This window comes from Zalophus californianus, chromosome 17 (assembly GCF_009762305.2).
Source record: "Zalophus californianus isolate mZalCal1 chromosome 17, mZalCal1.pri.v2, whole genome shotgun sequence".
Lineage (NCBI taxonomy): Eukaryota > Metazoa > Chordata > Mammalia > Carnivora > Otariidae > Zalophus > Zalophus californianus.
The window spans coordinates 49,492,274-49,505,573 of NC_045611.1; the positions used below are offsets into that span (position 1 = coordinate 49,492,274).

The window sequence follows — 13,300 nt, forward strand, 5'->3', positions numbered from 1 at the left end:
ACCCAGACCACCCTCGTTTCTGACCAAGCCAACAAAAATTATGCAGCATCTAATTCACAAATTTCTCAGTTCATCTGTATACCTTGTATTTGGTACTAGGTGCTAAGTAAACAGTAGAAAAAGCAACAACAACAGAAGTATAGAGGTTTGACCATAAGGCACTGTTCCACCAGACTAATTTTTTTTAAAAAAATAGCTTTACTATTGTTATAAAATTGATATATATACTGTGTTAAAAAGTAAAATACATACAAGTACACAAATGTTATTACACACCCCGCAAACCACTTACTAGAGATAAGCAGTTATCATACTGACCTTTCACACATTTTTGTGTCTTTCTCTCTATATAAACATACACACGCAAAAAGCATATTAACAAAACGGGGCCATACTAAAATGGCTCTCCAACTTTCTTGGTTCACAAAATGGTTTGTGGGCAACCTTCAATGTCTATGTAGGTGTACCTGAATATTTTTAGTGGTTTTCACTCATTTACATGTGACTTAATTTATTACACTTGGAGTATTAATTTTTTTTTTATTTTGCTATGGTAAGAAAATGCTAAGAAACTCAGTCATATGCATACATCTTTTTCCATATGTGCAACTACCTCCCAAGTATCAATTACTACACACTTATTGCCACTTCAAAGGTTACACGAATCTGAACTTGATACACTGACAAATTCTTTCCCAAAAGACTACTTTTTTTCACCCCCCACCAATAAACTCACAGGTGCAGGTTTCCACAGATCCCCACTGATGGTGGTTTTGGTGACTCTATTTTTCCACGGCTATTCTGACAAGTTCAAATGGTATTTCTGATTCTTTAAAATGCTCTAATAGTTGTCTTGTCTGTTTAAAAACATGAAATGAAATGGGGCAGAAGCATTATACTCATGATAGCAATAAAACAAATTAGCCTATAAATTCAATGCAACGCCAATCGGCTTTCGTGTTTAACACCTGGTAAAATGAGGGGTGCCTGGGTGGCTCAGTCGGTTGAGCGTCCGACTCTTATCTCGTCTCAGGTCTGGATCTCGGGGTTGTGAGTTCAAGCCCCACACTGGGCTCCGTGCCGGGCCCATATGGAGCCTACTTCAAAACAAAACAGAACAAACCTGATAAAATGAAACGGCTCCGCAGTTCAGTACGACCTCTCTAGGAGAGCAGTTTATCTCTAGGAGATGAAACACATTCACCACAACGTGACATAAAAAGGTGTATGTGGAGACACATCATCCACACCTGCCAAGAGGGGGACCCTCCCTCTAACTGTTCCTGCTCTTCTAAAAGCGACTGGCCTCAACCCACAGTAACACCATCTTTCAATTTCTGTAAAATCGATCTTCTAAAAGGTACACACAATATTGGTTTTAGCAAGGTGGCCATTCTTTCCTACATTTGTCCCATCTGCGGGTATTTTCCAACCCCCCCCCCCCCACCAAGGCATCCATGTCCACCACCTGCTCCTCTCATTTAGAAGAGCTCCCTCCTGGGCCGACTCTGAGGAGAGTGACGATCTTTACGGAGGCCCCGCCCTGCTTCCTTAAGGACGGCCCGCCGGCCGACACACTCTCGGAGACGAGGAAGCCTGCGACTCAAGCGCTCTTCCCGCTTCTCGAACTTCCGGGTCTTTCCTTCCTCCGCAGAAAGGGCCGCGTGACCAGGTCAGCCTCCCCCAGCAGCCGACCCTACACAGCACGTTCCCAAAGGCTTCCTCCCGCACCGGCGCTCGGGTGAGCAGAAAGCTCGGGATGCCATCCGAACGCTCGCCTACTTGTCAGGTTTCTCACTCCCGTGCACGCGCTGATGATTCCGCAGGCCCGAGCTGTAGCTGAAGCCCTTCCCGCACTCCCCGCACGTGTAGGGCTTCTCGCCCGTGTGGACCCTCTGGTGGACGTGAAGACAGGAGCTTCGGCCAAAGCCCTTCCCGCACTCCCCGCACGTGTAGGGCTTCTCGCCCGTGTGGACCCTCTGGTGACCCTGAAGGTGTGAGCTCTGACTGTAGCCCTTCCCGCACACGTCGCATCTATAAGGCTTCTCCCCGGTGTGCACCCTCTTGTGACTGAGGAGCCCTGAGCCGTATCTGAAGCCCTTGCCACACTCGTAACACGTGTAGGGCTTCTCGCCCGTGTGCAACCTCTGGTGGGTGCGGAGATTGGAGCCGTAACTGAAGCCCTTGCCGCACTGATCACACGTGTAGGGCTTCTTGCCCGTGTGGATGCGCTGGTGCTTGTAGAGACTTGAGGTGCACCGGAAGCCCTTACCGCACTCCTCGCATTTGTAAGGTTTCTCGCCGGTGTGCACCCTCTGGTGGATGAGGAGCCCTGAGCTGTAACTGAAGCCTTTGCCGCACTCGGCGCATTTGTAGGGCTTCTCGCCCGTGTGCGTCCTCTGATGGATGAGGAGGTCGGAGCTGTAAATGAAGCCCTTCCCACACACGTCGCACACGAAGGGCCGCTCGCCCGTGTGGACCCTCTGGTGACTATGCAGGTCTGAATTCCGCCGGAAGCCCTTCCCGCACTCGACGCACTTATAGGGCTTCTCGCCGGTGTGGACCCTCTGGTGGACGTGCAGGTCCGAGCTGCGGCCGAAGCCCTTCCCGCACTCGCACTTGTAGGGCTTCTCGCCCGTGTGCAGCCTCTGGTGCCGGAGGAGCCCCGAGCTGTAACTGAAACTCTTGCCGCACACGTCGCATTCGAAGAGCCGCTGCCCCGTGTGGACGCGCTGGTGCGCCTGGAGGTACGAGTTGTAGCTGAAACCCTTGTCGCACTTGTCACACTGGTAGGGCTTCTGGCCCGCGTGCGCCTTCTGGTGGCTGCTGAGGTGGGAGCTGCACGTGAAGCCCTTCCCGCACTGGGCGCAGCTGTAGGGCTTCTCCCCGGGGTGCACGTGCTGGTGCTTGTGGAGCGCCGACTTGGCGTAGAAGCCCTTGCCGCACTCGCTGCACGTGTAGGGCTTCTCGCCCGTGTGCAGCCGCTGGTGCACCTGCAGCACCGAGCTGTAGCTGAAGCCCTTCCCGCACTCGCCGCATTTGTAGGGCTTCTCGCCGGTGTGGACCCTCTGGTGGACCAGCAGGTTTGAGCTGCGGCCGAAGGCCTTCCCGCACTCCTCGCACGCGTACGGCTTCTTGCCCGTATGCACGCCCTGGTGAATGAGGAGGATCGACTGGTAGCGGAAGCCCTTCCCACACACATCGCAGCTGTAGGGCAGCTCCGCGGCAGGGGCCCGGGGCCTGCTGGGCCCGCGCGGGTTCTGCCGCGGGCCCCGGCCGCACTCCTTACTTTTAGAGGCTTTCTCGCCCGAAGGAGTCCTTTGCGGTCTCTCGAGGTGGGCGGTCGGCCTCAAGCCCGGGCCGAACTCGTTTTTATGGGGTTTCTCTCTCGAGGGCCCTCTTGGATGAGTGGGAAGGTGGGACTCTTCCCTGCAGCCGTTTCCACAGTCATTTCTTTTCCGGTCATACTCTTGGGGGTTGTTAGGGCGATGAAGTATCGGCTTTTTAACGCGGTCCTTTCCACACCGATAGCAATTACAGGGTCTCTCTCTTTCAGGGAATCTGTGGCCAATGTGACAACGTGATACCCAGCTGAAGTCGTAACTGTCCCCCTCATGTTTATTATATATTGTATCTGGCCTGTCAAGTTTTTTACACCTTTCACGAATGTTCCACGGCTCATTCACAAAGGCTTTCATCCAAGAATCCTGACCGGATACCGGTCTTACAGCTTTCCAGGGTGGAAACTCTTGATTTTCTGAGCCGATGGGTCTCTGTAGACTGCCCACCAGATTGTCAATGTGTGAACCCCGAGCAGGTGCTCCTTCCCACCCTTGGCAGGGAGAAGCGTCTTCTGAGAACTGGAAACTTTCCCCTTGAAGATTTACTCTATGATCCTGACTCCCAGTTAATTCACCAGTCACCTGTTCCCAGATTTTCCAGTAGGAGAGCTCCCTGGAGGAAAGGCACTTTAATTCTCTTTCTTGAATATACTCCATTTCCTTTGCATTCTTGTCTCCTATGGGGTGAGAGACAATTCAGAGATGAGAACAAATACAAGATTGGCTCAGGGATCTCAAGCCAGGTCATGCTTTCAGACTCGGGCCAGTAATGAGCCTAGAGCAAAATTCACCGGTGTGTATCGTAACTACCAGGGCACTTCTTTTATGTCTAAAAAAAAGAGGTTCCTGTTAACAAGCTTTGAAGCTAAATGTGAATATGATCCTACTAGTAAAAAACTACATCTCATCATCTACTTGCCGAGCAAGAAATTCCCACCAGGTTCCTGCAGAGAAAATTCACTTCTCCACTTACTGCTGTTGTTGTTAACAATAATATTCAACATTATTGAAACGCTCCCCATATGCTAACGATATACACCTGCTAACTCCTTTTACCTCCAGAATAACATTGAGCTGGGGACCCTTACCATTTTCAGTTTATGGATGAGGGTCCCACGGCACAAAGAGGGTGAATAACCTGGTGCAGTCACCCCGCCATGCTGTGCGGAAGGGGAGGGTGGGGAGTCAAACACAGAAGTCTGGTTTTAGGGCCACACTTAGTGCTGTCCCCTACAGTGACTCTAATTCTGGGCATGTGTGAGCTGAACCTGGGGGAGGAACGAAGCACCAAATCCTCCAAAGTGCACCAGCTGTGTCCCAGTCTTCTGGGAGCATGTCAGTTAGGAATCCACATGACACAAGGCACAGAGGCATAAAAATATTCAACGTATCCCTGTCACTGCCTGCGAATCATCAAATTGTCACATTTGCTGTGTTGGTCCAGGTAAGTTAAAATCTGTCCGTGCTTTTTGATATTCTTTATTGGTGATTTTTACCTTCAAGGGCCCAAATAACACAAATCTGTTTATAACTGAGGATGCCTAGGATATAGGAGTTAAATGGGTTCAGTGGGTATAAATAGGACATAGGCGTTAACTGGCTTATCTTACACTGCCCGGCTGTTTCTATCAGAGGGAGGCAAGTCCAGGGACCCGCTCCGTCACTCTGGGTACATCATCTGAAAAGCATGAAGGAATCGCGAGAAGGTGGGAACTGAGTAGCAGAAATGAGGTCACAGAACAATCACCTACAACAGTATGTGGTGTCCTCAGGTAAGATCGAGGGTTGGAAGGGGTCCTAGGTGACAAGCTTACCCCCTCCCTGCCTGCTCAGGACTCCAGGCTCCACAGTTCTCGCCTGGGTGCGCATCTCTTGGATTTTCTCTGTTATCCAAGTCTTTCTGCCTTTTTTTCCAAAGGGTACGGTATCTTATCAGGTTTGAAAGGTTGTTGCCCTGAAAATACAAGGCTTAGGCGCATTTTTGAGGTGCAAAAAGTAATCAGAAAATGTAGCCCTAATTCCATGACTTTCAAGCCTTTGAAGGACAGGCAGAGAGAAGATTCAAGATTGGCCAAAAGAAACTTCTTTATAACAGTTCTATCTAAAAAGTGGGATTTAACCTGTATACAAAGACCAGAAATACCCTCTCCCCAGGGAACAAGAACGCTCCAATCAAGGTAAGTGTCGATCACCCAGACATTCCCTTACCCACAGACAGCAGGTTCCTAAAGTTCTCCAGCATCACGTCTCGGTACAACTTCCTCTGGGCGCAGTCCAGCAGCCTCAGCTCCTCCTCAGTGAAGACCACCGCCACGTCCCTGAAGGTCAATGGCTCCTAAAACGTGAAACACCATTAACACAAACACCAGATGAAAGGTAAAATTGGAGTCACTAAGAAGAGTAGGCAAGCAAGCAGGAAGTTGCTCCATCTGGCAGGTCAAACCAAGTTTTGTTAATGTCCAATGCCAATAATGTCGATTCTAAGCAACGGATCTTCCATGGTTAACCAGAGAGCAAAGCAAGGAACGCTAACTACTGTTGGTTCGGTGTAAGTAAGCACTTCTGAAGGCAGTTCCATAGAATTACAATGCTTCAGTCAAACAGTCTGTTCATTTGACAATTTGACTCTGACTTGTAGAATACCTAAACTTTTCCTCCACAGCGACTGTGCCAACAGTGTGTAATGTTAGAGTGCACATGTCTGCACACACCCCAAAACCACCTTCTCCGCCAGAAGGACTGTTCTTCACCAACCAGCCCCTCGCCCCTCCATCAGCAGTTGGGCAAATCCTGCTCTTTGCTCGCTAGCCCCCAACCCCCTCCCCACACACACGCCTTTTATCGGCCTCCATGTCCTCGCTGAACAGAAGCAACCAGTGGGTGCTTACGCAACCGTATCCACAACCAGATGAGGCCCTTCAAATCATGCTGTGTCCTCCTCAGTCATGAGCTGAGGCCCAAGGTTTCTTGTGAAGGAGAACTGGAGTGTGAATGCTTTACTAATGCAATACTGTGAGCACTGCAGAAGTCAAAATGATTATAAACCCCTGTCCTCGGGGAGCCTGGCTGGCTCAGTCAGAAGAGCGTGCTACTCTTGATCTCAGGGTCATGAGTTCAAGCCCCATGTTGGGTGTAGAGATTACCAAAAAATAATGATAATAATACACTTAAAAAAAAAAAATCCCTGTCCTCAAGGATTCTATAAATCAAGACACAGGTTAGCAATGGTCTTCTAAATCACAGTTTGTGATCTTTTCTGTTCCATGGCCTCCTCTGGCAGTCTGGTGACACTTACGGACTCTTACTCAGAATAATGTTGTAAATGCATAAAATAAAACAAAGGATTGTTTTAAAGGCTAATTGTACAGGAATACAATGTTCAAAAATAATAAAACACAAAGGATGTGCTTCTTTGTACACATTAAATATCAAGAATGAATTAACTACTGTAATTTCAAATTAGTAATGAGCGTAAGTAAAATTCTGCAACATCTACACCAGCTAAGACTTAGTGTGGTTAAAAAAACAAAGCAAAATCAGCAAAGGGAAAAGCCCTGTGGGGTGAAGTCTAGAGGAAGCCAGGTGTAAACAGGTGTACTGCTCTAACAAATCGTAGCCATGAATACAACTACACACTGAGCCCCTTGGGTCTGGCAAATCTCTGAACGTGGGAGTGGTCTCAGGGACCCCTGAACCAGGAGGTGAAGTAACCTGGCCATGGTCTCACAGCCAGTTAAAGACAGAGGTCTAGTTCAGGCTGAACACACAGAGGTCTAGTTCCAGAGCCACTAAACCTTAACAACTGTCCTATAAAGGCCAAGATGTGAGTCACCAGGGGACCAGAAATGAGTCTATAAAGCAGATGATATTAATACCTTATATTTACAGAAAAACTACTGTAAGGCAGGCTCTAGCCTTAGTATTTTTTAAAGATTTATTTACTTGTCAGAGCACGAACAGGGGGAGCAGAGGCAGAGGGAGAAGCGGACTCCCCCCTGAGCAGGGAGCCCGACGCAGTGCTCCATCCCAGGACGCTGGGATCATGACCTGAGCCGAAGGCAGATGCTTAACCGACTGGGCCACCCAGGCATCCCTCTAGCCTAAGTATTTTTATATGATTGATCTCACTTAATCCTCAAAGAACTCATGGAAAATGAGAATTTTCTGGAGTGTCGGGAATGTTCTCTCATCGGCTCTATTATCAGTAACTACTCACAAGGCAGTGACTAGGGCTATCTCCGCTTCACTGATGAGAAACCTGAGGTCTCAGAAAGGGAGTATTATTTGTCGGAGATCATACACCTAACAAGAGGTGAGTCAGGATTGAACTCCGGCAGCCTGGCTAACCATGCGGAAACCACTCTACTATCCTGCTGCCCCAGTGAGAATCAGAGGGGCCAGGCCAGAGGAACCCACCTCCCCATTTTGGAAAAGGAGTGCCACCAAGAAAGCACACTTCCAAGCGCAATCCTAGATCAATCCCAAGACTAGAGGCAGTGTAACGGTGGGGAGAAAGCTTGGGCCAGAGGCAGTCTGACAATTAATTAAACCTATGCAGACCTGCCACTATCTCCCGAATCTTTAAATCCAGCCCTGCCGTCTACACTGAGCCCTGCCGACTCCAACCACCACCTGGGTGTCTAATGGTATCGTGAAGCAGAAACAGCCCAACCAGAAGTGAGTCCTTCCTCCCAAATAGTTCTCTTCTAACCTGCCCAACGTGGGTAAACACAAGTACCATCAACCTTCAAGGCATCCTTGATTCTTTCCTTTTCCTTATTTCCTACATCTAATTCATTAAAAAAAAAAAAAAATTCTGCCAATTATTATTCCAAAGTAGACTTTAAATCTCTCCGTTTCTCCCCGTCATAACTTCCACCTCTCTAATCCGACTCGTCATCATCCTTTGCTCGGATGACTGCAGGAACCTTCTCTCAATTCACCCGGCCTACGCCCCTCAAGACAATGAGAGCAATGATCTTGTTTTTAACCTGTCTCCCCCTTCTAGAATGCCAGCCCCATGAAGGCAGGGGTGTTTTATCTGTTTTGCTCTCTGATATATCACCAGGGCTTAGAATAATGTTTGGCCCATAGTAGGTGTCCAACAGATATTTGCTGAATGAATAGGGAAAGGAGGAATAATAACTTCTGAACTTCAAAAGTACATATTCAATATAAACAGTAAAACAATACAGAGACATACAAGTAACTCAGTGGACCAGGATGCAGGAACAGTCCCATTGCAGGAAAGCTAAGTCAATATATAGGTATATATATGTGTATATATATATATATATATATACCTATTAAATATTTATACATGTACATGTATAAATATATACAAAATATATAAATGATAAAAGTAGTACTTTAGGGGCACCTGGGTGGCTCAGTTGTTAAGCGTCTGCCTTCGGCTCAGGTCATGATCCCAGGGTCCTGGGATCGAGCCCCGCATCGGGCTCCCTGCTCCGCGGGAAGTCTGCTTCTCCCTCTCCCACTCCCCCTGCTTGTGTTCCCTCTCTCGCTGTGTGTCTCTCTGTCAAATAAATAAATAAAATCTTTAAAAAAAAAAAAAGTAGTACTTTAGTTGACTTGCAAATGAATGACAAATATAATAAATGGCACCATAATGATTGGCTATCCATCTTGAAGAAAATGGAATTGTCAGCCTTACACCTCTTACAAAAACAAGTTACAGCCATATTAGAGATTAAAACGTTCTTAATCTACATAAAAACCCATTTACGTGCCTTTTTGTGATTAAGCTTAGAACGGATAAGGCTAGATATGGAACCAGATTTTCAAAAGGGAACTAACAAATCATTTAACTAGGTGAAAATATTACACTTCTTTATGGTCGGTCAACTCACCATTCACAAAGTCAAGGTTGAAAGTTTTGATGGGTGAGTTAACAACCCGACTCTTGAAAGAGCTCCTTTCATTAATTGATGCAAATGGGTGAAAGCCTTTCATAAGCAATTCTCAGATGAGAAAACACAACTGCAGCAAACATATGAAGATGGTCATCATGCACCCACTGTGTGACGAACTGCGAAACACATGAGAGGTCTTAGCCACACACCCAGCTCCATCAGATTAGCAAAAATGTACTGAGAAAGCCTTGGGGGAAAATCTTGCCAAAAAAAATTTAATCAGAATTCTCAGAAGTGTAGGGGCGCCTGCGTGGCTCAGTCGGTTAAGCATCTGCCTTCGGCTCGGGTCATGATCTCAGGGTCCTGGGATCGAGCCCCGCATCGGGCTCCCTGCTCAGCAGAGAGCCTGTTTCTCCCTCTCCTTCTGCCTGCCGCTCTGCCTACTTGTGCTCTCTCTGTGTGTGTGTGTCAAATAAAGAAATAAAAATCTTTAAAAAAGAAAAAAAGGAATTCTCAGAAGCGTAAAAAAAAAAAAAATCACTGCTATGATTACGGGAAAATATAACCTCAAGAGAGGCGCTAACCAGAAGAAGGAACATCACTGAAGCAGAAGCCAGTGAATGGAGCACAGAGCAGCCTCCTGGAATATGACGGAAAATTCCAAAGAGAACAAAAGGTGAAGGATAGGGAGGACAGATCCAGAAGTTACACCTTTCATAACAGGAATTCCAGGGGGTCCAAATGAATAAAAGAATAGTAACAGTAGACATCCAGGCAGGAAAAGAATTAATGTCAGAAGATCGCAGAGCAAGGGCAGTTAAGGGGTGACCCTTGCAAATGACGCTCAGCCAAGCTGCTGTCAACAGACCTTTCCAGGGGGAAAAAGTGCTAAAGTAACTAATAAGTCAGAATAAACTCTGTTCACCAGATGATGAATGGAGAAGCCATGAGAAAAAGACCAGCCCGAGACGGAATGCCAGTTCTCAAGGGATGAATGAAGAATTTTGAGCTTAGGCAATTTGCCATTTGGGCATAAAGGTTAGAACAGACATTTTTCAGCATGGGAATGCTCAGGGTGTACAGCCTCCACAAGTCTCCGGGAAGAGCAAATTGTGCAGTCACATTAAGGCAACCACAGATAAATCAAAATGAAGGCAGGAATGAAGAAACCGGTGAAAAGGACACATGGTGGACAATGACCTCTAGACACAGAACTGAGACAAGTCCCCTGTGGGAATCGGTGGTGACAAATCCAAAGGTAATGATAGTAAAAACAGCATCATATCGGGAGTCGGTGGGAAGTAAAGAAGTGTTCATTTCTTCAGCCCTCAGAGTAGGAAGTTCATCAATAACATTTAAAATTAAAGCATATTATAAAAATGACTCAAAGTTTCCAAATTTTTCTATGTCTTTCCATAAAAAAAGAAAGCTTTATAAAATAATCTCACATGTGCTGAAAAAATATGTACTTAAAATTTTACAGTTGTGGGCGCCTGGGTGGCTCAGTTGGTTAAGCGACTGCCTTCGGCTCAGGTCATGATCCTGGAGTCCCGGGATCGAGTCCCGCATCGGGCTCCCTGCTCAGCAGGGAGTCTGCTTCTCCCTCGGACCCTCTCCCCCTCATGCTCTCTCTCTATCTCATTCTCTCTCTCAAATAATAAAATCTTTAAAAAAAAATTTTACAATTGATTTCTTTTTCTTTCGACTTAAAAGAAAAGTTAACACATATGCATGTACCTACCGTGTGTGTGTGTGTGTGTGTGTGAGAGAGAGAGAGAGAGAGAGAGAGAGAGAGAGAGAGAGAGAGAGAGAGAAAGCACAAGCATGTGCACATCTTTCTACGTCCTAATAGTTTCATCCACTTTATCTCACTGGACAGCAGCACAAAATCTAAACAAGAGAACAAGTGAAACCATGATAATCCATCAATCCAATGGATGGACACAGAGTCCACTCCCCGACATTTTTTTTCTTTCTTTGCTCTTATGAACAACACTGCAGTGATCATTCTGCAGACACTTGCTCTGATTTAGAATGAACCTGTAGAGTGGGGAATATTGGAGCAGACACATGCGGAACTTCCAGAAAGGCTAAAAATGCCCCTTGCAATTGTGTGCAAGTACCTGTTTCTCCGTTGGGCTCACAGTGAATGCTGATCTTTCAAATCTTTGGTCATCTGCTAAAAAAAAAAAAGAAAAGAATCCTACCTTGTTTGAATCTGTACTGCTTTGACTAATAGAGGTTGATCGTCTTTTCATATAATTATTGGCCATTTGTGTTTCTTCTTTCTGAACAAGAACGTTTGGGCATTTGAAACCCTCTTCCAAAAATAAAGATATTATACTTTATAATTTTGTCATAGATGAAATGTCTTTTCCCTGATTATGCTCTCTTTTAACATTGTTCATGGGGTACTTCTGGGTAGGGCGTATAATCTGGAGACTATAACATCTGTAAATGAATCACAGAAAGGTCCCATAGAGGAGAAAAACTCAGGGAAGAAGGATTCATTATCTGGAGAGTAACCTCTCTGCATAATTTAGGCTCGGGCCCTTAGATGAAATGATTATTTAGTGGCAGGAGCATGTAGAGAAGAATGGCAAATTACAGCCATACCGACCCAGGTTCAAATCCAGAATTCCCTGCTCGTTTCTTCCTTTCTAACCCCGGATCCTATCATCTCTCTCACATGCTACTTTGTGGATAAATGCAATGAGCAATGTAATTACTCGCCCAATACATGGTTTTCTCTGTTCCCTTTTACCAAGGGAGGGGGATATTTTTACGCTCTGATGCCTGGCGTGTTATTTCTGGAGTGAAAAGAGATCTCAACCCACCTGAAACTCGGTCTTGTCCTCCCCATCCTGAGAAAGGGCTGAGGCTTGAGAGCAGACAGCTGCAGGAGAAGGAAGCCATAAGACGACGGGGCTCCCGCCTGGGCTCACGGACCATCTACTGGGACCCCAGCAAGGTCTGCTGCTTCACACACTGGATTCTTCTCCTCCACCTCACCTGTCCTCTCTCCACCCCCGGCTCCGATCCTCCCCCGCCGCACTCCCTTCCTGAGCTCTCACCTCTCTCCCCAGGCCTTGAGGTCCAAGTCTCCATGATCGCCTCTCCTAAGTTTTCCCAGAGTGGAAGCAATTTTATTTCTCTTCTGGTCTTCCTAATCCGGAGAAGCAGAAGATCCGGGCCTTCTTCACTCTTAAGGATCTCCAAGTTCTGACAAGGAGCATCGGATGGCTCCCTGGGCTCAGAAGGAAGGACCTGCCTCCACCTTCACGCTCCACAGCCTGGTTGGTTCCCATGTTCCAGGGACCTGTGGGCTCAAGAGGGGAACTCAACTTTATCCAGTCCTTTCTTCTGGCCCCCAAAGCTCTGGGTCTCTAGTATGGTGCACACCCTCTAGAGACCATTTGCTTGGTGGACGCTTACTGAGTCGCTATATGCATAGTCCCTGCTCCGGAGAGACTCATGGTCCACAGGGCCAAGAACGCTGCAGATGGCTGAAGACAGTCCGAGAAGTTTCTGCGGGAGGGCCTAGCAGCGGAAGCGTTGCAGTGAGACACAGGGGCCCTACAGAAGGGTGCAGATGCCACAGACGCAAGACCTGTGTTTTGTGAAGGAGAATCTGGAGTGTGAATGCTTTACTCATGTGATACTGTGAGCATTGCAGAAATAAAAACGATGAAAAATCCCTGTCTTCAGGGCGCCTGGCTGGCTCAGTTGGAAGAGTGTGCCCCTCTCGATCTCAGGGTCATGAGTTCAAGCCCCCACGTTGGGTGTAGAGATTACAAAAAAATAAAAATAATAAACTTAAAAAAAAAAAAATCCCGGTCCTCAAGGATTCTATAAATCAAGATTCAGGTTAGCAAAGGTCTTCTAAATCAGTTTGTGATCTTTCTGTTCTATGGCCTGATTTGGCAGTCTGTTGATACTTACGGACTCTTACCTAGAATAATGTTGTAAATGCATAAAATAAAACACACAGGATTACTTTAAAGCCTAATTATACTAGAATACAACGTTCAAAAATAATAAAATGCCAGGGATGTGCTTCTTTTTACACATTAAATATCAAGAATT

General features: G+C 46.7%; 1 protein-coding gene across 1 annotated transcript in view; it reads right to left on the bottom strand.

Moving 5' to 3' along the window:
* Nucleotides 1–202: 202 nt before the first annotated feature.
* ZNF229 (zinc finger protein 229) overlaps nt 203–13,300 on the bottom strand; it is a 67,194-nt gene continuing 54,096 nt past the window's right edge. Inside the window, 5 exon segments of the mRNA XM_035724905.1 lie at nt 203–4,018; nt 5,550–5,676; nt 12,052–12,110; nt 12,289–12,481; nt 12,650–12,754. Coding sequence (XP_035580798.1) covers nt 1,779–4,018; nt 5,550–5,676; nt 12,052–12,110; nt 12,289–12,481; nt 12,650–12,754 — 2,724 coding nt within the window. The 3' untranslated portion in view covers nt 203–1,778.